The sequence below is a fragment of the Tenrec ecaudatus genome, chromosome 1, assembly GCF_050624435.1.
Source record: "Tenrec ecaudatus isolate mTenEca1 chromosome 1, mTenEca1.hap1, whole genome shotgun sequence".
Lineage (NCBI taxonomy): Eukaryota > Metazoa > Chordata > Mammalia > Afrosoricida > Tenrecidae > Tenrec > Tenrec ecaudatus.
This window is the reverse complement of record NC_134530.1, coordinates 92,547,663-92,573,946: the sequence shown is the minus strand read 5'-3', so window position 1 is coordinate 92,573,946 and position 26,284 is coordinate 92,547,663. Positions and strand designations below refer to the sequence as shown.

At 45.8% G+C, this 26,284-nt stretch overlaps 1 protein-coding gene across 2 annotated transcripts in view; it reads right to left on the bottom strand.

Annotated features, from left to right (window-relative positions):
• AK4 (adenylate kinase 4) overlaps nucleotides 1–24,898 on the bottom strand; it is an 83,367-nt gene extending 58,469 nt beyond the window's left edge. The window contains exons 1-2 of one of the 2 annotated variants that reach the window (XM_075557185.1): nucleotides 24,881–24,898; nucleotides 24,030–24,300 (exon numbers count right to left, since the gene is read on the bottom strand). In XM_075557185.1, coding sequence (XP_075413300.1) covers nucleotides 24,030–24,174 — 145 coding nt within the window. In that variant the 5' untranslated portion in view covers nucleotides 24,175–24,300; nucleotides 24,881–24,898. Of the gene's footprint in view, nucleotides 1–23,453; nucleotides 23,777–24,029; nucleotides 24,301–24,880 lie in introns of those variants that run through there. The other variant, XM_075557180.1, reaches the window with a different exon arrangement.
• Between the last annotated feature and the right edge of the window lie 1,386 nt (nucleotides 24,899–26,284).

Here is a 26,284-nt window from a genome sequence, read left to right as displayed (position 1 = left end):
AGATTCTATCCTCCAAATTTAAATCCCCGAAACTTCCCGTTCTCCAGTGAGTTCCGGGCTCCTGGCAGAGCTCATCTCCCGCCACTTAAGCATAGTTCCAGCGAAGGCTCATCCACCATCCGTGGCTCTCGCACCCTCCCTCCGTGTGTCCATCTGGGCGCTGCCTTGGTGAGGTTCTTCCAGACATCAGTTAAGTGCACTCCTGTTTACTTTCTGGGGTTTGAGACCCACTGGCTTTTGAAACACGACATTTGAAATACCTTTAATAGAAGACATGGCAGAATACATCCTCTAAATACATTCTAAAGCTGTTCTTGGTTTTAAGATTTAGGTTGGTACTCTTAAACAGCCTAACCAAAATACCTATCCTAAACACACACACACACACACACATATAAAACCCCCTCTATCACAGTTTAGGTCGAACAGCGTGGCTTTCTACTCCCATAAATGGTTAGTCTTGGAAACCCACAGGGGCAATTCAACTCTGTCCAGCTCTGTTCAAGTCTAGGCTGAGGTTACTGAGGCAATCGCCTCCAGCAAAAATAACCAAGAGGGTACCCAAACAAAACAAAAAGCAAGGGAATCGAGACGTGGGCTTTAATACAAACTCTTAGAAGAACAACTGGAGGCAAAAGGTCCCGGTGAAGTGCTGGAGTTGTGTACAATGACAGATGCTCAGGTACACAGCTTCCGCTCATGACTCTCACCCTAATCCTCCTCTTTTCACAGCTGGCCAATATTTAACATTTTGTTCATTTTAATGCATTAAAATATTTATCTTGACTACGTGTCTTTGGCAAATATTTAAATCTCCCACTCCAGTCCTTCAGCTTCAGTCCAACAATACCTATTAATTTGCTTAAGACAACACATTGAGGAAGACTGTGCTGACTCATAGTGACTCTCGAGCAGCCGTTCTCAACCTGTGGGTGTCGACCCCTTTGGGGGTCGAACGACCCTTTCACACAGGTCGCCCAAGTTGTAACATTAGCAAAATTACAGTTATGAAGTAGCAACGAAAATAATTTTATGATTGGGGGGTTCCCCACACCATGAGGAACTGTATGAAAGGGTCGCGGCATGAGGAAGGTGGAGAACCACTGCTGTAGGACAGGGTAGAACTGCCCCGTGTGGGTTCCCAAGACTCAAGTTTATGCGGGAGTAGACTTTCACGGAGGTGTGGCTGGTGGTTTCACACTGTTAACCTGGTGGGTTGCAGCTCCGGGCACAACCACTACACCACCAGTGCTCCTTTCACCTTGGAAATATGCTCACGCAGAAGCCCACTGCTCCCATTTATAAATGAAGTTGTCTGCCTTACTCAATCAAGGTCACAGAGCTCGGGTGGCCCAGTCAGATTCCAAACCCAGCTATCTGGCTCTAGAGTCCACCCTCTTAAAGACAACCATTCATCGACCCCTGGAGCATGTAGCACAAAATGTAGTCCTGGATCTTAGAAAATACAAATATGTGGGAAATAATCCAAATAAACTCTAGGATTCACAGAGATAAGTTCAGCTGTTATGCACTGATCAATGTCCTGTAATATTTAAGCTCAAAGACTACATGAATTCCGCCACGTTCTCCATACTTCTCTAATGTGTCTTGCTGCAAGCTCTAGAGTCTACAATTATACTACCTCGCAGAAGCCGGGGGTGGGGGCAGCTTTTCCACAGCCGCAAAAGGCAAGACTACACCTAGGCCATGCGTCGACACTGGTTGTGGTGGCTGTTGGGTGCTCTCAGTTCTATTCCATGGAGGGAAGAAAAGGGCCTACGGATTTCGTGGCTGTAATCTTTGCAGGAGTAAGATTTCCAGGTCTTGCTCCTGAAGAGCTGCTGGGTGGACTCAAACTGCCAGCCTTCCAGTTAAGGGGCAGACCGTCAAAGAGCCTGATCAAGCTCTCGGTAAAGCAAGCTACCAGTAAAAGCAAGTCTCAGGAAGATTTCGTAATCCAAACGGTTGTTTGCAGGGCATTATTCAGGTATCCTCGCCAAATAGCAATAATTATGAGAGCAAAATACGTAGAGTAAATCCACCTCAGTTACACTGGTTTTACCCCAGCCAGGGGTGTGGTGTGCCCCTCACCATTTGAAAGGGTGACAGAAGCTTCTTCAACAGGATTAAAAAGATTTTCTTTAACTAAAAATTTTAAAACAGGCTAAAATGGAATCTGGAAACAATATCCTGAGAATTGTTGAAGAAAGTAGGGCTATTTTTCTTGTGGGAGGTCGGAGGCGGGGATGTTAAATTGGAGAAGTGGTACTTAGCAATTCTTTTTATGTGACACTCTGAGAGTGAAGTTGGACAAGTGGTTTAAGGATGACAGTTTCGAGGAGTTTCTTTCATTTGGGTCTAAGGAAAGAGACCTCTAAACAAAGAGACCTGTCCCGCCGTGGAAGGGCCTGTCTCCAGAGAAGACTTGGCCCTCAACTGCCCCTGAAGGGACCCAACACAGACTTCTGAAATCCCTTCCAATTCTAAACCATTAGAAAATGGCACGAATAATTAAACTTAACAGATTCATTGTTATGCGTAGTGTTTAGTCCCTAAAAACCCTGGATAACAGAAGCAACCCCTAAGCTCAATGGAAACTGCCTTCTTGTATTTTCCTCTTGCTGTAAGCTAGAGCCTCATTTTTTGGTTTTTAAGTAAGACACTTAAATAATGGAAGTTTTTTTTAAAAAATCAATCTGCTTTTTGGAAAAACTAAATTATATCCTGAGACAATATTTATAGTTAGCAATTAAGAAACTGTATGCTCGTATATGCAATCAATATTTCATGGTTCTTGTGGAAACATTGGCTATTATTGAAAAGAGCTTTGGCTCATAGCGATGAAAAAGACAGAGCAGTAGGCTGGAAGAAAAGGTCGAATCACATATATCAATAACTCAGAACACTAAAAGACCTGGAAGAAATCTCTACAACTAGTCAAATGGGTTAACTTAGTAAATTGTTCATCTTAATATCATCATACCACTTCAAGACATCAATTATGGATTCAGGGAGTCTTCCAAGAGAGGTACACATATAAGTTTAATGCAGATATTTTAATCTGGACAAGATTGGATGCAACAGAAGTGCAAAAAAAATGAAAGAATACCACATCAATAGGGAATTTAAAAAACACTGAGGGAGGGGAGGGAGGGGAAAAAAAAAGAGGACCTGATGCAAGGGGCTTAAGTGGAGAGCAAATGCTTTGAGAATGATTGGGGCAGGGAATGTATGGATGTGCTTTAAAAAATTGATGTATGTATATATGTATGGATTGTGATAAGAGTTGTATGAGTCCCTAATAAAATGTAAAAAAAGAAAAGAGGAGAAAAAAATGATTAGGAAAAGACTGTACAGATGTGCTTTATACAATTGATGTATGTATATGTATGAACTATGATAAGAATTGTATGAGTCCCAATAAATTGTTAAAAAAAAAAAGAAAATGATTAGGGCAAAGAATGTACAGATGTGCTTTATACAATTGATGTATGTATATGTATGCACTGTGATAAGAGTTGTATGAGCCCCTAATAAAACGTTTAAAACAAAAACAAAACAAAAAAACACTGAGTGTTCATAACCTCTTCTGGGTGGTCCATGGCCCCTACTCCTGCCTCTTGTATTACCTAATTCCACAGGCATCCATCCAAAGCCCTACATTCCCTGAGAAGATGCAAATGAAACTTTAGATAGAACCCTCCTACTGGTCAGTATGTTACATAGATGACCCCAATAATTCTGAGGGTTTCTTTTTTTGCTAATTTCATTAGCATTCCAAAGTCTATAGAACCAGTAAGAAATTGAGCCCAAAGTATGCTGACCATCAGAGTCCACGCAGAGTCCTTCACCTGGAACTTTCCACCGAGCCTTCAAAAACTCAATATATCCTAAACACAAGAGATTCCTAACTCAGAAATGCATCATCTTTTCCAACCTTGAACTTCCCCTTCATCTATGGAGTCACCTTTCCCCAATTATTGATGCTAATGGCTTCAGAGGGGCACCCACAACTGTCCTGGTCACCACCTCCATGCAGCAAGTCGTGGCAAGTCCTGCCTGTTACAGCATTCTCTTTCAACCCCTCCTAATCCCCTTTTTCCCCATTACTGCCTTCTAAACTATTTTGACACTATCGTACTTGTGCTCATTTCCTGCCAAACTTTGCTATGAAATACAACAGTAATGTCACTAAAAGGTTTTGAGGAAAATACAGGTTCCTCACACAGCTCTTCCTTATCAACTCACTCAATCTGGAACTCCATGTGACCTCAAAGAGCCTCTCCAAATGCAAGGTTTCAATCATATCCTTAGTTTTAATAAGGAGTACCTATCCAATCCCTCCAGGAGAAGACTAGCCATTAAAGGCCCAGTTCCAATGCTTTTTTCCCTACAAGTCATCTCATTGACTCTTTCCATGCAGACATGAAACAATCATCGAACACTGAAAACTTTGTTAGACAATGTCCTGAGTGCTGTAGTTTGCACTTACTGGACCACTAACCAAATGCATGGCAGTTCAAACCCACCAACTGGTACTTTGGAAGAAAGATCTAGTGACCCGCTTCCATTACGATTAGAGCCAAAACACCTACGGAGCGGTTCTACTCTGTGATGGAACTCCGCAACCAGGGTTAGGTTAGACCTCAGGGAAACAGAAGTGAACTCAATATAAATATTTATACTTGTATATGCACACCTACCGCCACTGCTCTTCCACACTTGTTTTTTACTCCTTTTAATAGAATGCAGTATAATCTGCGGCCTAACGCAATCCGCTGGGTATGTTTTACCTTAGGAACGTCTTGGAGAGAGAGGGCATTGCTATCAGCATGAAACTGCGACCGGACCATTGACTCAACAAGCACTTGTATAAGCTTAAAATCTGCCCATCTTTCTCTCACGAGAACCTCTTAGCGGTTCTCCCAGATTTTACTTTAGCCACCTCGAATCCACTTCCTAAACAGCCCCAGTGATCTTTTCAAAATGTGAGTCAGAGGATTGCCATGTGTAAAACCAATGGCCTAACACTGCGAGATAGTGTTGTAGAGGACACCAAAAGCACAAAGGACAAATAAAAAAGCAGATAAAACTGGATCTCCTCGACAATAAAAAGTTCTGCACAAAGGACAAAGTAAAAAGACAACATAGATAATGAGTGCAAATAAGGAACTTTTGTCCAAAGCACATGAAGAGCTTTTCCAACTCAAAAAAAAAAAGGGCAAGAACAATGAATACTTTCAAATGAGCAAAGGATTTGAGTTCACGTTTCTCTACAGAAGGCACACAAGTGGCCAAGTACACGGAAGCGTCCTTAATGTCCTCAGTCAAGAGAAATGCTGGTCAAAGCCACCACGAGCTACGGCTGCACGTTCGCGAGGGCAGCTGGCATAAAGATGACAGACAACAGCAGCTGTAGGCAGGGTGCAGAAGTCGGGCCCCCGTGTTGCAGGTGGGAATGCAAAATGGTGCGGCTGTTTCAGAAAATAGTTTACCCCTTCTGCTAATTCGTGAACACAGAACTGTCGTCTGGCCTGGCACATACCCAGTGCTGCATTGCCCCAATAAGAAAATTAAGCACAGGCTTCCTTACTAATCTGCATGTGCAATTTCACATTTCTTCACTCCAAAGATTCTGCTTCCTAGTATGGCTGGCATCGGTCTCTCGTCTAACCCCACAGCACCTCCCCCCCCCAAAAAAATCAAAGCCTCTTTTCCATTTTACAGTCTTTGACAGGGATGGGTACCTAGTAAGCAACAGAAGCATGGGCTTACTTGTGTTTATTAATCTTTTGTGAACAGTTTCACATTTTTTTACTACCTGGTATGTGGTTAAAACTCCATGTGAAACAAAAACATTGTTGAAAACAATGGGGGTTGGAGCAGAGACCCAAAGCCCTTCTGTAGACAATGGAACAATCCACCCATAGAGGGGCCACAGGGAAGGGATGAGTCAACCAGGCTGCAGTAAAGCATCAATCAAGCACCACATCCCCAACTATCATGACCCCAGGGCTGCTTCATAATTCAGACTAGATCAGAACACGTACACAGGTACAGATAAGAGATGGGAGCTTATGACCCATGGAATCCAGGAACAGGATAATGACACCAGAGGTAAGGGAAAGGGGAGGAGAGGGAGGGGAAGAGGGGGAACCGATCACAATGATTGACACATAATCATACAACCCTCTCCAGGGGGAAGAACAACAGAAAACATGGGGGAAGGGACACAGCGGTTGATGTGAGATATGAAAATAATAATTTATAATCTATCAAGGGGTGTGAGGGTGGAGGGGGGAAGAGCTCAACAAGGGCTCAACAGAAAGTCAATGTCTAGAAAAGAATGAAGACAACATATGTACAGACAGGCCTGATGCAATCGATGTATGGATTGAACAAGAGTTCTAAGAGTCCCGAATAAAATGATCTTTGAATTAAAAAAACATGTGAAAACACAAGGACACAACCCTAGTGTCCATCAATGAATAAATAAACAGCAAATGGTATGTCCATACAATGGAATATTGTTCAGCAATAATAAAAAGGACTGGAGTCTTGCTACAATATTATAACTGAACCTTGAGAGCTTGACGCCAGATATCAAGTCAGATGCGGTGTGAACAGTTCCTGGTGGTGCTGTGTTTAGACGCTGGGCTGCACCGCTCAGACATTAGACTTGCAGTGGTCAGCAAGTTCGAACTCACCAGCTGCTGCAAGGGACAAGCCGAAGCGGTCTGCTCCCCAAAGGTTGGTCTCTACAACCCTATCGAGGGCCTCAGTGGGCTTGGGTTTTTGTTTCACTAGTTTTTGTGTTATCTTCTACCACAGAAAAATTTTAAATGATTAAATAATTTTAAAGGAGGATTTCATGATATTACAATTATCTCAGTAGAGTCAGATTCAGAAGAGGACATAAAATTGGACCTATTACATATGTTGGATGGAATTGAGCTGAAAGCAGTGAATACCTGTTTAAGGTTCTCACTTGAGCTTTATTGACAGTGCAAAGGCATTCAACTGTAAATCATAGCAAACGATGGCTAATATTAGAAAGAGCAGGAATTCTAGAAAATGTGATTGAGCTCCTGTAGAACCAGTACTTAGAACAAAAAACAGCCGTTTAAACAGAACAAAGGACATTGTGTGGTTATAATCAGAAACAGTGTATGTCAGGGTTCGCTCCTTTCACCAGACTTAACCTGTATGCTAAGCAAATTATTCAAATGATTGGACTGCATGTCAGAAATTATAGCAACAGGATTGGAGGACAACTCACAATGTGCAACACGCAAATGACCCAGCCTTGCTTACTAAAAATGAACTTCCTAGTGACGCTCAAAAACTATAAGCTCCAGTACGGATCACACCTCAGCATAAAGACACCAGAGTCCTCGCAGCTGGACCAATAAACAGCATGATAAATGCAGAAAATATTGAAGCCGGTGAAGATGTCATAGTACTTGGATGCATAATCAATGTGGCCTTGTTGTCAAGAAATCTAAAGACCTATCTATAGCACTGGGGGAAGATGCTAACGGATCGTGTACGCATCCATCTCCACAAGCCTAAAACCAGAACTACCTAGTGCCCAGCCAAGGTCCTAAACAGCGTGGGAAGAAAACTTAAAATCACAAAATATACCAGGCATATCGGTCAGATAGAGACTGGTGGAATCCCTGATACCATGCCCTCGTTTACTCTTTAGGTAATGAACTCAGGGCCATGGCTCAATTTTCAACCAAACTATAGATTTATAAGGGAAACAATCACACTAGTGGGGAGCCTACTTATTTGAATAAACAACCATTTGGGAGCAAGGAAGGGGGCATTTACACAGTATTAAAGGGGCGTGAGAACCATATCTGACCCCTCCAGTTTCACAGGGGGAAGGAGAATCGAAACTCTTCAGCTCTTGGAGGCAGGAGTCAGACCTGCTTCTACCTTCCAACCTTCCTTTTCAGTGTTGACACCAATCATGCCCACAGCGCTTCCGATACCTCTGCTGGTTCTGATAACTCCTTGTAATGGCCACACAGAACTCAGGGAATGAACAGACTACAATTCAAGTTCAGAATAGTTTGCTGGTGGGGGCAGTTTCTTCTCGGACATTCCCTCAGGCCAGCCTCTCTCTGGCCCTTTGGTCTGGCCTGTGCCCTACTTGGGCATTGTTACAAAGATCATCTAAAACTGCTGATACATGCCCAAACCATAAACCTCAGCCCCAAGGGCACCTGACTAACTCCAGCCAATGAAGTGACAGAGGCCGCCTACTCCACAAATGAACCTCCTGCTTGAAGGCACTCTTCACTCTGTGAGCTGGCAATCCCACTGGTCCCTGATGTGCTCTCACCTGTTTCTTTGGCCGCACTGCTTCTGGGCTTGCAAATCTGGCAGCTTCAATACTAAGTCATCTCAAGGGCCAAAGGACATACACTCCATTCCGCAAGTGTTTGGGTGGGAGTTACAAAGACCATGGCTCAAAGAGTCATAAGGAATAACTTGCTACATTACATACACAAGGGCAAGGTTAGAAAAGGAGGAATGGAATGATCCCAACTACGTGGACACCGCCCCCACCCACCCCCAGAAGAATGCACTACAGAAGACAGCACTGAAGCTACCGCTCAGGGAGAGGGGCACGTCTGATCAGAGCACACGGGAGCAAATGAAGAGGGAAGGAGAGTGTGGAACACATGCCAGCCCAGCAAACCCGAGGACGATATTCCTGCTCAGAGCAGCCAAAGCACAGAGAAAACCCTAGGGCTGGCCCCACCATGAAACAAGATGTCCCTCACTGACCCATAGCACTAGGAGGGACAACACTGGAGACTCGTGCAGGAATTGTACCCTATCTGACCCTGCCACACTGGGGCAAACGGTGTGCAACAAACCAGCAAGGGGAGCAAAGCAATAAATACCAAAAGTAGACTTTGGGGCCAGCACGCAACACCCCATTAGACTTGACCAAAAAACACACATAAAGGTCAACAGACCTGGAACTATTTATATGCTTTTCTTTCTTTGATGGTGTTGGTTTTTTGTTGTTGTTGTTTGGTTTTTTATTGTTTTGCTCTGCTTTGTTTCTGTGCTTATTATCATCTCTGCATGTCTATCTAGATAAGATAGGCAGGAAAAAGAAATCACCACCACCACCCCCCAAAAAAAGCAAAGACCAAAAAATTTCCCAATGGCTTCCTCATCCAATCAGGATGAAGCTGCAATTCTGGCCCCCTCCTTGAGGATCTAAATGATCAGGCCTCGATCACCCTTCCTTGCCTCCTTTCCTATCATCTCTCCACTATGGTACATTCACATCAGCCTTCTCTCTTCATCAGAAGCTCGTTTCAGCATGTGTCTTTCCACACCTTGTTCTTTTGGCCCATGAAACTTCAGCTGGCTGCCTCTTGATCTCATTCAGAGCTCGACTTAAAATGTGAGCTCCTCAGAGGCTTTCTCCAGTGGCACAACGAAACCAGTCTACACAGCCACTCTTCTTCACCAGGCTCCCGCCCCCTTCAGAGGATGTATGCAGGATATAAGACATAAGTGTTAGACAGTAGTAGTTTGTCTGTCACTTATAGCCTATATCTCTCTTCCTGCTTTAACATAACAGGCTGTCCAAACATTTGTTGAACTTAACTGCCATGAGTGAATTTACTATTCAAACCGCAAGAGACCATAACTGAAGGTCAATGAAACTGAAGCCAAAGATTACTTCACAGGGAGGCAAATGATAGGAATTGGTCAGCAATGAGAGCTATTTAGAAAAGGCCAGGTAGCTCAAAAGATCGGTGGGGGGAGGGGGAGGAGAGAGGGGGAGAGAATAAGAAGCTGATATCCAGGGCTCAAGCAGAAAGAAAATGTTTTGAGAATGACGATGGCAACAAATGTACATATGTGCTTGATACAATGGATGGATGGATTGTGGTAAGAGCTGCACGAGTCCCCAATAAATTTTTTAAAGAATTTTTTTTTAAATGAGGATGAGCCTGGAGTTAATGAGACAGAAGATAGACTTTAGGGATGAGAGGTACGCGTGATATTAAATGTGAGAGGTGCAGAGAAACAATGCCCTTCTTTCTGCCTTTTGCCCATACCATGAAGAGTCCGCACACACACATGCCTCATGGGACATAACTTGGAACCTAGGCTATAGGCCTTGCCCTAGGAATACCTTGAGGCCAGAGATCAGGTATGACTTTCCACAAATCCCAATACAGTACACGCATAATGTTTGTCTAATTACTAATCAAGTTAACAGTAGAATCAGGCATTATTCTGTCACTAGCGCGCTATCAATGGAGCCCTGGTGGTGTAGTGGTTACACTGTAGCCTGCAAGCCTCATGGTCGGCAGTTCAAAACCACATCCTTACAACAACTACTGAACCCGAGTACTTGGAAAGAAATAGGGCGGAATGATTGGTTTGCCATCCATTGCCCAAAAAGGGACTGATACAGACCTGGAAGTTGCAATTTCACTAATCATTAGTGTACCCGGATGGCAGCCTGAAATAATAGGAAGTTTAAAACTAGCTTGGGAGCTCCACATGTGAATGAGTGCCAGCCTCTTTGTTTAGCTATTTCACTTTGAGCAAGTTACTCACCATCTTGAGGGCGCTTATGCATGAAATGAATACCGCGTGCTCTGTAGTTGTGAATGGCCCTTTAGGACAGGGTGCAAGGGCCCTATTGGGTTTCCAGGGCAATAATCTTTACAAAAGCAAACTGTCACTCTTCTTCAATGGAATGATTGGCAGGTCCCAACCACTAACCAAGTTAGCAGCCAAGAGATGAGCCATTGACCCCCTGGGCTTCTTATGGACTGGATAGAATATGCATAAATTAGCCATTCAGGACGGGGCACTTGCTTGGCCCATTGCACAGGCTAGTTATGATTACCAAGTCATAGGAGTTCCAAAGTGCCAGGGCGAAAGTTGCTGCCCAATAAGAAAGTGCTGAAGGTCAGGAAATAGTTGATCTCTCACTTCTCGGGAATGTGATGAGCAGCGGTGACTTTGCATTGCTATTTAGCTAGTCAAAGGGCTCAGGGTCTAGAGGCAAGACTGTTAAAGTATAACAGTAGCCACCTAACTGGACTTCACGAAGTTCTACAGATGAGACCTTTGTACTACGTCTTAAAGGGCAACCTGAAAACTAAACATCAAGTGGAGGGAAAAAAATAGCAGTGATCCAAATGCCTCCACTATATGCCCATCTTAAAAATCTGGCTTGCTAACAGAAGGTACAGAGTTGAGCTATCAGACCCATTGTGAATACACAGTCTACAACTTTACAAAGAAAGTGTAGCTTCCAAGTTAACTCTTCTCACAACCTGGAAAAAACAGATTGCTAAAGAGTTATTAAAAATGCACGACGGTATGTATGAACTGTGATAAGAATTGTATGAGCCCCTAATAAATTGTTAAAATTTAAAAAAAATGCACGACGGGGGAGAGATCAAAATGGTGGCTTAGTCAAACGCATCATGCCGTCCCTCTAAAAATCAAATGACACAGATAGTTATCAGTCTTGGGGACAGCAAATGATTTGAAATTGATGAGGACAAAGAATGCACAGATGTGCTTTACACAATTGATATATGTATGGATTGTGATAAGAGTTGTATGAGTCCCTAATAAAATGTTTTTTAAAAATCAGTCTTGAAACCCTGAGCATCAAATGAAAAGGTAAAAGAATTAGATCGAACAGCCACTGGAGGGGTGGGACTGAACAGAAAGTGAATGAGGAAAGACAGTAGAAGCACTTTGTCAGTCCGCCCACAGTGCTTGGCCCTCTTAAGACAAAGCCCAAAACAATCCCAGGTGAGCACAGAAAGGCATCGGTATAGTTACCAAGAGAATAGAGAGACTGAGACATAAATCAGAGCTATGAAGGGAAAGCACAGGCAGGCAGGTGAACGCTTCAGAGATTCTGCATCAACAAAGCAAGGAAGGAACAGTAACAGATCTACAGTGTCCACAAGAAATCCCAAATGACCTGCCGGTGCACAGCTCGACCTACTAAGCAGCAGGGGAGTACCGATCCATGCCCGGCACCCATCTGGAGTCCCATCTGAACCTGGCCTGACATGCCCACTAATAAGGGAGCATTCCCATGATCCCACCTCGCCACCATCACATCACCCCTCTCTCCACCCAACCTAGAGATTGAGGAATATTCCCAAGCCCGCACCCAATAGTCCAAGTCAGTCCTGACTTGACCAGTACACCAAGGGAATATGCCTGTTATCCCACTGTCCAACCTAAGCCCAGGGAACCTAAACCTAAGTCAGGGCCTGTCCAGACTTATTGAGTGGTAGGAGCATTCCTGTGCACCCTGGCCTCCAACATGACCTTCACACAGCATGCTGGGACCTCCCAAGCAGCAGAAGAATGTGCCTGTGTAGAAAGGTTGTCCGCCCCAAATCCTACCTGAGCCCAACACTAACAAGCTGACCTGTGGGGGGTTGTTCTGTGTTCCCGGCTACCCACCTCACCTCCCACCCACGCCCATTTATAGTTCCTCATGTTGTGGTCACCCCCAACCATAAAATTATTCTCATTGCTACTTCATAACTAATTTTGCTACTGTTCTGAATCATAATGTAAATATCTGACATGCAGGATGGGTTTTCATTGTTACAAATTGAACATAATTGAAGCATAATGATTAAGCACAAAGCAAAACGTAATTATAGATTGTGAAATATTACTAATGGCAAATAAATGAAATTTTGTCTTGAAGCATATGTGTAGCATGGGTTACAATCTTCACTCCAGGTACTCATTTGTGGGCATGTGGGTGGACCTGCCTGGAGACGGATAGAGGAGTGGTGTCTTGGTTCCAAAGACCATCGGAAATAGATGTTTTCCAACGGTCTTAGGTGACCCCTGTGAAAAGGTCATTCGACACACCACCACCCCCAGGGGTCGCGACCCACAGGTTGAGAACCACTGATCTAAAATTATCATATGGGTCTCTTGAAGATGTTGAAACTGCTGTTTTGGGGGTTGCGAAATTAGGTTTTTTCCACCCCTTTTTAGGATCATTTAAACAGCTGTTTTGATGTGGTGTCCAAGTAGTCAAAAAAATATTACCACAAAAATCATAGAAACCTTTATTGAACAAAAGCCTCAAAATGTGAGTGAAGCCCTTGTTTCTCATATCTTTATTATGATCTGTATGCTTCTGAAGGCAGTTCTTCCATCCATCTAATCTTTCCCTGAAGATGTCTATACCCTTCCACTCATGCCAAATGGAGCTCACGTCATATAACTGATTCTGACGCAGTTAACCTATAGGACAGAGGAGACCTGCCCCGTTGGTTTTGGTTTTCCAAGGCTGTAAATCTTTACTGTAAAGGATTTCTCCTGAGAAGCCGCTAGTGGGCTCAAACTACTGACTGTGGAGTTAGCAACCCAATACGTAAACCCACTACCACTCCAAGGGTCCCTTTGGCACAGGAGAGGAACTCAAATTGTATTTTATTTAATATTTCTCCCAACAGCTTATCGGCACATCATACAACTGAATAGTGCAATCATTCAATCATATCGAGGGAAATTGTACAATTACTACCACACTAAACTGTATTTTAAATGCTCCTTGAGTTCAAACTAAGGTTTAAAGAGGCAGCTCAGGCCTGTAAGGTAGATGGGGTATTGGTCACCCAATGAAAATTTTGGTAAGACAGCCCTGCTACCACTGAATAAATTAAAATTTCTCAAATAATCATGCATGTTTCTCACCAATGCAAGTTTTCAATTTACGAAAAATTTCTAATAAGACCCATAATCATCCTGTGTCCTTCCAGAGAAAAATCAAAATTACCCACATGGTTGTTGGGTGGTGTCCACTTCCTTCTGATAATGACCGTGCCCAGTCCTGCACCAGCCTCACAATTGTCATGCTCAAGCCCACCGCTGCAGCCACGGTGTCAATCCATCCCAGAGGGTTTTCCACTTCTTGGTTGACCCTCTACTTCAGAAAGCAAGATGCCTTTCTAAAGTACCTGAGATGAAGTCTCATCTTCCTCAATTATAAGGGGGCAATCTGACAGTACTTTTTCCAAGACAGATTAGTTTGTTTGAGAAATCTGTGGTGTGCACAATATTCTTTACCAGCCCCATAATTCCAGTGCATCATTTCTTAGGTATTCCTTATTCAATTCCAGCTGTTAGATTCACATGAAGTTATTGAAAGTATCATGAATTTGGCTAAGCAAAAAGTGGCATCCTTGCTCATTGTCCACGAGGTCTATGCAAAACAGTTACCCAACACCAAGTGCCCCGTGACTTGGCTGCTGCTCCCAAGAAGATTGTAGATCAAGGCAAGAGGAAACCCTTGACAATTTCTGTTTTTTCCTTGTATCCTGTAGCCTACTGGTCCAATTGGGAAGACTTTGGTCTTCTTTTCTAACTGGATTGTAATTCATACTGTAAGGTTGAAATCCATGGTTTTCCTTGGCAAGTTTTCCGAGTCCTCCTCACTTTCAGAAAGCAAGGTTGTGTCTATGTATCGCAGGCTGTTACTAAGCCTTCCGCTAATCCTGATGCTGTGTTCTCCCTCCCATTGTACCTTCTCAAGTTCTCTGGTCAACATACAGATTAAATAAGTATGGTGAAAGGATGCAACCTGGATGGACACTTTTTTTAGTTTAAGCTAGGCAGTGCGCCTTTGTTTTGTTTGAACAGTTGCTTCGTGGTCCATATACAAGTTCCACCTGAGACCAATGTGTTTGCAGACCGACAATCTTCCCGATGTTTCCATAGTATGTTAGGACATAGTCAAATACCTCTGCATAGTCAATAAAATACAACTATCTTTCTAGTATTTTCTGCTTTCAGCCAAGACCCATCTAACGTCAATAGTGATTTTCCATTCCACATCCTCTTCTGAATCCTCTGGCGGCTCCATTAATGTCCTACTGCAACTGTGTTTGAATCTTCAGCAAATTTTACTTGCATGTGATATCAAAACTATTGGGCATCCTGTTGGGTTAACTATTTTTGGAAAGGGCACAAATCCAGATCTCTTTCAGTCAGTTGGCCCAGTCGCCTCCTTCCACATTTCTTGATATAGACCAGTAAGTGCTTCCAGTACTTTATCAGCATGTTGAAAACTTTTTGATTCGCATTCCATCAATTTTCAGAGTCTGGTTTTTACCTAATGCCTTCATTGCAGCTTGAACGGCTCCCTCAATACCATAGGTTCTTGGTCATATGCTACCTTGTAAACTGGTTGAATGTTGACCAGCTCTTTTAGGGTACAGTGACACTTTGTGGTACAGATTACCCCAGAGACCTTAAAGTTTCCATAACCTCCCAATGCCACTGCTTTGATTAGCTCTCGCTTTATCAACTGTATTGTAGTAAATCCAACTCGTTTCCAGTTATAATTCATTCCATGCAACTGTCCTCATTACCGCCTATGTTCATTAAAAGGACTGATGGAAAGATCAGTCAGCCCATTAAGATAGCTCATCTGCACACTTTTTTAGTATCTGTTTTTAATTAAAGCACCCTATGGAGATTAAGATAGTGTATTACTAAGAGAATCTTTCCATAGAAACCAAATAATTGCAGAGAGATGTTTGGGCACATTTTCTTCATAATAAACCTGAGCATATAAGAACTGTAACTCTAGCAGCAATATTAATTTTACTTATGAATTGAAAAGCGAATTTTGGGGGGGTAAGGTAAGAAAGATGGAAGAAACACTGCCATCAGGAAAAGCAAAGTTCCACATGAAGGATATGTGGTGAAGCAATAACTTTACCATTTGACATTTGTTTAGAGCTTCCTATACTTTAATAAATTATAAGTTGAAAAGAGCTAATCAACCCTCAAGCATTTCAAGTGGTAGCATAGGAGCAAGAATCTATGGCACTGAAGGAATAAGTTCATGCTACACTGAAAACATCAGCCAAAACAAGGCTCCAGGAATGGGCGGAATACCAATTCAAATGTCTCGCGAGGTGATAAAGCTCAGGACGCACTTACTTGTCTATGCCAAGAAATTTGGAAGGCAGCTACTTGTCCAACAGACTAGGAAAATCTTTATTTGCCCCTATTCCAAAGAAAGTCGACCCAATGAAATGCTAAATTATCAAACAATGCCATTAATGTCACAGCAGGTAAAATTTTGCTTAATTTCATCCAATGTTGGTTGCAGGAGTACATTAACAAAGAACTGCCGCAGGTAAAGGCCAGATTCAGCAGAGGATTTAGAGCATTGTTGGTATCAGACTTTGGGGCAAATAAGGATGTTTACCTGTGTTTCAATGGCTAAGGCATTCAACTGTGTGGTTTAAACAAACTCTGGGACGCCTTGAAAAGAATGAGAAGAACCAGAATTCCAGAACACTTAATAGCGCTCATGTGGAACTTGTATATGGAACAAGGGGCAGTCGTGAGAACAGAAAAAGGGAAAATCATGAACGGTGCATGCTAGCGTTCATCCTCTCGTCATATTTATTCAACCTGTATGCTAAGCAAATATTCAGAGAAGCTGGATTAAATGAGAATGCAGCATCGGGGTTGGAGGAAGTACAATTAACAACTCGAGATACAGATAATACAACCCTGCTTGCTGAAAGCAAGAATCTGAAGCACTTGCTGATGAAGATCAAGGATTGCAGCCTGCAGTATGAATGGCAGCTCAGTGACAAGAATACCAAAGTCGGCACAACTGGACCAATCCGTAATCATGATAAATGGGACCGATAGAAACTGTCAAGGATTTGATCTTGCTTGGATCCATAATCAATGCTCATGAAAGCACCAAGCAATGCATCGCACTGGGTGAATCTGCTGCACAAGACCTCCTTACAAGTATAGAAAACGATGTTACTTTGAGGTAAGGTGTGACTGACATAAGCCATGGCATTTTCAATGGCAACATAGTATGTGAAAGTTGGAAGACCAAAGAATTGATGCATTTGAATTATAATGCTGGTGAAAATACTCAAAGTCCTGTGGATGGCCCAGGACCAGGCAGTATTTCATTCTGTTGTACATCAAGCCACAAAAGCACCTAATAGCAGCCTCATTTTGAATCAATAGTTTGACTTACCCTCATATAAAAAAGAAAACAGACTCACTCACTCACTCACTCTCTCACTCACTCAGTCACTGACCCACTGACTCACTCACACTCACTCACTCACTCACTCACTCACTCAAAAAATAAAAATAAATAAATAAAAAAGAAAGCATCTATTAACATTGCAAATTATACAGATGATGCGAATAGTTTTTACTCTTGTTTTCATCGTTTCATTGATCAGAAAGACTACATTTAAAAAAAGATCATTATTAAACACCAAAAATCTGGTAACCTTTCAAATTTTAACAGGAATTTTGGTGACTAGAAATTGATGGGGGAAAAATTATCACAGTGGATGAATGTTAAGATTCAGACATGCATGTGACTAAGCAGACTTAATGTCAAGGAATGCTTTATTCAACAATCAAGCAGGAGACCTGTAAAGTTTAAATGATATAAGTTTTTGACTATGTGTTTATTACAACAACAAGCGTATCTGCTGAGGTTCCTTTTAGGGGATTAGGGTCATAGTTTCATGGGACATCAAATTAATTGACTGGGAAACAGAAGGTATTCCCCAGGATGACCCTGTCCCCCTCCCCCCCATTATATATGCCAAACCTAATGGGCTGACTCTATACTTGGAGGGCAACTGATTAAAGGTGATCTGATTAAGCCATCAGACCCTATAGTCTGTCCCACCCTCAGTAGAGGCCAAGGAGAATGGATGGTTCCCATGACACTACTGTAAGGCAAGCCAACTCAGGGACGACCAAGATTAGCCCACCCATCTCGCTTTGTGTATAACTCCCTGTCACATGTATGCCTAGTGCCTCCCCTTCCTATTGAGTGTCTACCCCCAGCTTGTCCCCGTCCTGTCGCTCAAATGCCTATTGTACAACCCCTTCCTGTTCCGCATGTGGTTACCTGTAGATAAGCCTTGGTTGGTTGGAAATATAGTCTCTCTCTCTCTCTGCGCAGACCTGGCTGCTAAAGTCATGGCTGTCCATGAGATGAGCAATTGCATGTTTTAATCTTCTCTGTTGTCTCATTAATTTTACCCCTCAATTGTACAACCGCTCCTTGGACCCATTCGATCGTGGGGGTGGTACCCCACAACGGATCTCCTAACTTTCAAGTCCATCTCCTAGAATTTGATGCACCACCTGGAGTCTTGAAAGTCTGTAGTCGCCATCCCAGGAACAGCAATTGCTCTCTGCGTGCCGAGAGCAGGGGCTGCCAAACTTGAGATAGAAGACACAATCCTGTCTCTCACAATAATTTGAAAATTATTTGAGAGTCATAAAGATATTTTTACAACAAATGAAATCACTATGACCTGAATAATATCCTTTAAAACTCTTCAATTTTATTTCAGAGCCACATGTACATACAGAACAGAATTTCAGAGCCACATGTACATGCAGAACAGAATTTCAAATTATCATGGTCTCCTGACTTTTTGGAGTCATGAAGGTTGGTAAACTCCCAATACTGTTATCGAGATGACCTGTAAACCTTAAAACCAAAATTATCACCTAGTCTTCTTGCACAATAGCTTAGTATGAAATTTCTACCTGAAGCAATACCTGAAGCAATAGAAGTACACCTTATTTTACTCTTCAGGTTGTCAACCATTATTGATATCCTTTTCGAATTCATTCCACCACCGTTAACATAAACTGAATGCCCCCTAAGCAAAAACTCCTCCTTCACCCACGGTAACAATAGATCAAGTTTGATTTCGTTTGTAGTATTCACATATCATACACTTCCATAGTTAAATTGCTTTTTAAAGAGTTGTATGTACATCATCACAATCAGTTATAATGTTCCTTCCCACCTCCTGCATTCATTGTTTGCTCCCCAGATCCCTTCTGTCGTGGAACAAGTGAGAAATAGTTGAGCCTAGAACAATTTTAGGTTGGGTCAAGATGGAGGTCAACTGACCAAGCATCATATAATACCATGGTTCAATCCACCATAGTCAAGCTTACAATAACCTACGTCCAGAGTAAAGTTGTTCAAGGCATTCGCCGGGGACTAAAGGGGAGCTGCCTGCCAGAGGGTTAATCTCATTAGATGCTCTGCAGATGGGTTTTGGGCTCCCACTGTCCTCCGCAGCTCTCTACAAATTGGATTTCACAATTTAAGCTCTGATGTATTCGGATTTTATTATCATCATCTTTGAATCACACGGGTTGATGTGAATTTAAGTGATGCCTCATTTAGATGGCTGCTTATTTTAAATACAAGCTTTTCACATCCCAGACATTATTTCGAATGATAGCCAGGCACCATCTGCTTTCTTCCCCACTTTGCTGTTGCACCCTTATCTTCGGTTATCTCGAGTCTTGAGCAGGATCCTGTTATAAAAACTAATTGTTCAAAATAGCTCGAAATACAGGGAATCCAGAACAGAAAAACCCCTCAGGACCAATAAGGGGAGCAGTGATACTAGGAAGGTAAGGGGGAGGGGGCAGTAAGAGCGAATTGACCACAATGATCAACGTGTAGGCCCTATCCCAGGGGGATGGAGAGCAGAAAAAATGGGTGAAATAAAACAGCAGTAGGTGTAAGACATGAAAAAAAATATATATATAAATTATCAAGGGAACAAGGGGTAGGAAGGAGTTAAGTGAGGAGCTGGTATTAGGAGCCCAAGTAGAAAGAACATGTTTTGGAAAAGATGACAACATATGTACAGATGTGTTGGACAAAATGGATAGATGTATGGATTGTGATAAGACCTGTAAAAATCACCAATAAAATAAAATTTAAAATTTTTAAAAGAACTAATTGTTCCTGGATGGAGGCTAGAATTATGTGGAAGTCCATGACTCTGATTTATTTTGGCAGTTAAAGTATGACAAGAATGTAACTCTCTAGGGAAGTAGAAAGCCCCATCTTTCTCCCAAGGAGTATCTGGTGGTTTTGAACTGCTGACCTTGCAGTTAGTAGCCAAGTGCACAGGCACTATGCCATTGGGGCTCCTGTATTCCCCACAGCATCAATAAAATAAAGCATGAAACCAATTAGGCTTTGTGAGATACATATAAAACCTTCAGACAAATGTGCCAGAAAAAAAAAATAGAAGTCAATGAAGCTGCCAACGGGACAGAGGTTCCAAACCCTGTCCGAGTTGGGCAGTCTCACCAGGCTAGAAAAATTAACAGAACCTTTGCAATATGCAAAGTTCCTATACCAGCAGTTCTCAACCTGTGGGACGTGACCTGTTGGGGGTCGAACGACCCTTTCACAGGGGTTCCCCGATTCATAGCAGTAGCAAAATTAGATATGAAGTAGCAACAAAAATAATTTTATGGTTGGGGGTGGGGGGTCACCACAACATGAGGAACTGTATTAAAGGGTCGCGGCATTAGGAAGATTGAGAACCGCTGCCCTACACTGACCTAGACGAACCCACCCACTCTGTCCAAGGCGATTCTGACTCACAGTGACCCCGAGTAGCAGCTAATGGAGGTAAACCACCAGCTTTTAGATGAGCAGAGGCTCACTAGACTGCACTGCCAGGGCTCAAATTCCAAACTCATTGCCACTTAGTACACCCCCCTCCCTAGGCAGGACAGATAGAATTGCCCCTGTGGGTGTTTGGCTGCAGCAAATTCCCGGAGCAGAAGCCTCATCTTCCTCCCCTGGGGGGGCTGGTGAATCCTGGCCTTTAAATTAGCAGCCCAGGCCAGCCCTAGCCCCGAGGGCTAGAAGCTACACTAAGCCCAGCTACTTACAGTGGGTAGATCCATGGTTGAATTCTCAAATCTCTCTAAAAGAATCTCAGTCCTGCAATCCTGTTTTGCCTAAGATACACATTTATATTTACTGTGTACAAAAAAAAAAAAAAATCAACCCTAAGCCCTCCGAACTAGGTCACCTCAGCGAAAAGCTGAGGCCACCGTATGATTTGAAATGCTAGTCCCATCTGGAAAACTCCACCGGGAGCTGCACTTAATATTAATTAAGAACAGAAACAGGTTTGCTCTTGAGCGGCTTTTCTCTCCATCAAATCCAGGATGCTGCCAAGTGGAAACTTGCCAACTTTCCTACACTTGAGATAGTAGACGCCGCGCAGAATGTGATTTTTCAAAATACCTATTTGTCAACCTTCTTAAAACAGAGCTCTCATCTCCTTCCAAGGAAGGTTTCAGTCCCCAAAGAAAAGCTAGCACTACAGATAAGAATTCCCCGTGGGATCTAGTGAGGTCAGCCGTGCATATGTGAGCGCTGACATACACACACAGGCACACGCTCACGCTCATGCGCACGCACGCGCACACAGAGAAAACGGCCTGCTTTCCAGAGTCTAGCACACAACTCCTGGCAGTCAGAGAACTTCTATTTACTCGTGCAGTACACCAGAGACTTCGAGCCAAGATCTGAAAGATTGGGGGTGGGTCATCAACTACTCTGTTTGATAAGCCTCAGCCTGCACTGCTCCAGGCGGCCTACACGGGCCAATGGGGTGACAGCAATACTGAGGTTCATCTCAGGCCTGTATTAAATACAAACTCTCACCCTAAATCCCAGCTATGTAAGCAGAATAGGCTCTACCTCCCGAAGCTGTTCGACTCCTTGGGAAGGAAGAGATCTGCCAAATTCTGGACCCACGGGTCTTCCACTGGAGCTTGTCCAACTCCTTGTATGCATCAGCTATTCGGCCAGATCCCTGTCCTGAGCCTCAGTGAGACGTAGCCACAGCGGAGGAGAACTGCCCTGAACACTAAGATAGCCCCAGCAGGGCGATCTGCTACATGACAGGCGTGGAATGAATTATAGTCACTGTGATGCGTTTTAGCTGTAGGTGACATCAGCAAGAGTCAAAAAGCCACGGAAGGGCTGGATTCTACCATGGCAAGTGAAGGAAGATTTCCCAGAAGTTGCGACAGCTCAGTGACCCTTCCCTCGAAAAGCCACTTTGCCCCAGGCAGCGGGGCATGCAAAGGCTGCCCGAAAAGAGCCAAATGGCCTGAAGACTGTAGGCCATCCAGGCTGGAGCAGATGGCTTGGGCGCCGTTCCAGTTCCAATTCATATGACGGTTCTAGTTCCTGGGCTACTGCTACTTCTCTGCTTCTCCATCTCTTTCAAACCTGACTCAAAGGGTGCCAGTCAAAATCAGGACACACCAGGGGCGTTGTGCTTCTCCACCAGAAAATTAGCAAAAAGCAAATAGCAGGTTACAGATAAATACTGCAGAATGTTTGCTCATTTATCATGTAATCAACTGTGACATTCTGACTTAGACCTTCTGAGAGATAAAAAGAATCTGAGAACCGCCCTGCCCCCAGATGCATGACAACAAACTACTTCGGAAACCTTATTCTCCTCTCCAGGATAAACTGGCTCATGAAAAAATGACTTGCGCCCCAACAAAGAGCTGATGTTAACATTTCAGGGTCATTTCTCTCTCCAGAAGGAAGCACTGGAGGGGAAATGAAGCCCTTTCAAAGAAAGGGGAAACTAAATTGGGAAAGGGGGGAAAGTTAGAATGAAAAAAAAAATGAGAACTGGGAAAACAAGTGGAAAGTTTTCAAACCCTCTAAGAAAGTGCAGGGAAAAGCCACTTCCCATCACATTTCTCCAAACATAAACAGGGCCACACCAAGCCCAGAACACATGTGTAAAGAAAGTCCTGCGCTCCAGGTCCAGTCCGGAGACTAGGAAGAAGCTCTTCCCTTGCCTGTCTCCATGCTGCTTCTGTTGGGGAAGCCAGACATACACACAAAACCATGAGGCTGAAAGCTTAGTTTTCCCTCCCTCGACACTGAGGAAATAAAATGCTTATAAAAGTGATATGAAGATGAAGTAACAAGATAAAAGTGCCAGGTATAATGTACTGCACATAACTCTTCCTTTCCGAGAGATTCGAGTCTTGGAAACCAAGATATAAGCTTGCTCTTTTAGACTAACGCTCTGCCTTTAAGATCCTTCATGTCTTGCTTTTCAGCTTCTCTTGTTTTCTAGCATATTCTCCGCCCACCTCTTCAAACTAGTTTGGGCTTCTGAACTGACGAACCCTGGATAATTAGCCCGTCGTGGGCAATAATCACCTAGGACACCCGTGAGAACATTAGCTATATTACGGCATCCCGTTTGCAATATCCAGGTTGCATAAGGAGTGGTTCGCGATGAGCATCCGCAGCCCAGAAGGGTCAGAGTGACTCTAACTAGCCGCAGCACCGCCAGCCTCGACCTTTCACCTTTTGATGCCAATTCATCAAGAACGGGCGTGAAGGTGGCCTGGGAGAACACGCTCAGGCTGAGATCAGGAGAACTAGGTCCCCAACTTCACCAGACTGGATTCCAAATGCCATTGATCTGGAGTCTAACAGGCTCTAAGGGCCAGGCCCTGGCTTGGGGCGAAGGGGGAGTTGGTGCTAAGTTTACCTTGCAGGGTGGCAGCAAACAAGGCAGGCCTTTCAGAGCTGCCCGGTGCTCGGGTCGCGAGGCCGAAGCCGCGGCTCGAAGCCCGCAGCGCCACAGGTTGGCCCCGTGCGCGGCCCGCGGGCTCCCACAGGTGGCGGGCGCACGGCCTCCCGGGCTCGGCGACGGCAGAGGGCACCGCGTTCCCCAGGGACTCGGGGACCGGAGGAGCCCCGGGGCCGCGGGCGGCTCTGCCTTAGGGCGACACGGTACCGGAAAGCTTGGGGTTGTCAGTTGCCGGCTTCTCCCTCCCTCCGCTGCGCGGCCACCGGCTTCCCAGCCGAGTGGCGGGGAGCGAGAAGCAGGGCGCCTCCCACCGTCCTCCGGCAAGCCTCGGCCTCCTCCTGGCGGCGCGGTTAAGCCACCCGGCCGCGGACCGCCCGCCCGCCGCCGGCTGCATGCGCGCTGTCACGTACGTGCCGGCGCGACGGCACGCGGGCGGGGCAAGGGGGCCCCGGGGCCGCCGGAGCCAGTGCCCCTCCGGCCCTGTCCCTTGGCCACCTGACCCGAGCCCCTGCGCCTCGTGCCCCAGCCCCTCACCCGTGTGCGCCTTGATGTTCTCCCGCAAGAAGTGGCCGCTGGAGAGATGCTGGAGGCCGAAGTTCTGGGCGATCCTCTGGGACACGGTGCCCTTTCCGGAGCCGGGTGGCCCGAGGATGACCGCGCGCAGGAGTTTGGAAGCCATGGCCAGCGCGCCGAGGGAGGCGACCCACCGGACCGCGGGACGGCAGGGAGCCCCGAGCGCTGGGAACTTAGTTTCTCCTCTCCGCGCCGCTCGCGCCCTGGCCGGCGTGTGGACGCGGCGGCCAACCTGCAGCGGGAACGAGAGCCTCTGGAGACCAGCCCTCCCCTTAGGCGGGCCGCGCGACACCTCCCCGCCCTCGCCGGCCTCCGCGCCCCCCGCCACGCCCCCAGGGCCGCGCCTCGGCGCGCCCTCCGCCCCCCGGGCCCAGCTCCGCCACCCGCCCCGCCTCGGTCGGGCTCCGGCGGCGGCTTGGGGAGGGGACTCGGGGGTGGGGACACCCCCACGCTAGCCCCCGCCCAGAAAGCCGGGAAAGGGGGCAGGCCGGAGCGCACGACCCACCGCCCCGCGCCCGGCCCGCAGAGGGGGGGAGGCCCTGCCCAGGTGCCCAGGCGGAGCCCTGCCCAGGCCCCCCGCACGTGGGCAGCATGCGGTCCGCGCCCCGGCCCCTCCCCCGCGGCTGTCACATCCTCGGGGTGCGCAGAACCGCAGCTGCTGGCCGCCCGTGCGGACCCGTTGGGCGGAGCGAGCGGGCGGGGGGCCCAGCGCCCACCCCCGCCCAGGGCTGCCGGGATGCGCCCCCGGCCGCGGGGCCCGCGGGGAGCCCGAGCGCTGCGGGTCTGCAAAGAGCAGTCACCTAAACCCACACCTCGGCTCTGGAGCCTCGCGCCGCCCGCGGAGCCGCCGCCAGCCCGGATCCCGCTGGGCGGCTCCACCTCCGCCCGCCCCCACTCTGCGCCCCGGCCGGCCGCGCGGGACTCGCGCCTTACGTAACCGGGGAGACTGGCTCCGTGTGAGCCGCCAGCCGGCGCCCCCTTCCACCCCAGGCTGTGCTCCCCCACCGGCCCTCCCAGGACCCAGTGGGGTCTGGGTGGAACGGGCGTGGGCACGAAGGGAGAGGGAGAAGACCAAAGAGAAAGAAACTCCTTGTCGGTCGCTACAGGTCGGAGGGACTGGGTGTGCAGTTAATGGGAAAGAAAAGCACAACTTGTTCACCGCATATTATGCATCAACTTCGGTGCTGGGTGATGCCGTTATGCAATAAGCTTTCGGGGTAGATGATTTACACAGGAAATTCACACTTGGAATACGGCCATTCGTTCAATCAACAAACGTTTATTGAGCACCTACTAGGTGCCAGACACTACAGTGAGAGCGAATCTGCTCTCTGCGGGGAGGGGGGGGGGCTGCATTCCAGAAACGCTTTAGAAACCACTTGTACTTCACTCCAAGTTTTACCTGCGCTAAGAACTTTACGACCAACTTACTACCGAACTTAAGTGCCTTGAATAGGTATTGACCCCGCCCTATAACTCACCAAACCTAACCCATGGCCTGGTCCTTCCCATATCCCAACCCGTGCCATAGTCGCCTGCAGATCTCCCTCTAAGTTCACCTGCCAGAGATATTGCTAAAGTGCAGGTTAATCTCTATTAAATTAGCTCTTCGCATATTATCTTCCCTTAGATAGATTTTTTTTTAAATCTTAAGCAGGAGCACACAGGTACATGCATAAGGCCCCTTTGCATTCTACTGTCCTTCCACGGGTCTACTGCTGGAGTCCAAGCATCACCTCACTCTCAGATGTGGGAGCACAGAGGTGAGGAGGTAGGAGGAGCTGGGGACTAATTCCGGAATGCTTCTCTGAGAGAGGGGCCCGCGTAGTGTACCGGGTTAAGCAGTCGGCTGCTAACCAAAAGATGTACACGCTATAAAGATTTACAGCCTTGAGAACCCCATGGGGCAGCTCACTATATCCTGTAGAGTTGCTATGGCCTTGCAGTAGGTTGCACGTGTTGGAGAGGGGAGCAGAGCCTAACACTTTACTACTGGTTGAGAAGTTCTCTCCCCCCAGGCCCTCCATGTAAAGTGTAATCTCAGGCTAACTGGAAGTACAACCAGGCCACTAGCCCCACACCAGCACATGTTCCACAGGTCATTCAACTGCTTGTCAAACCCCGGGCTGAGTAGGACCCACCCAAACTCTCTCAAGGTGTGTGTTGTAGAACTCAGAGGGTTGTTAAACTGAGAGGCTTGGACCCTACACTTGGGG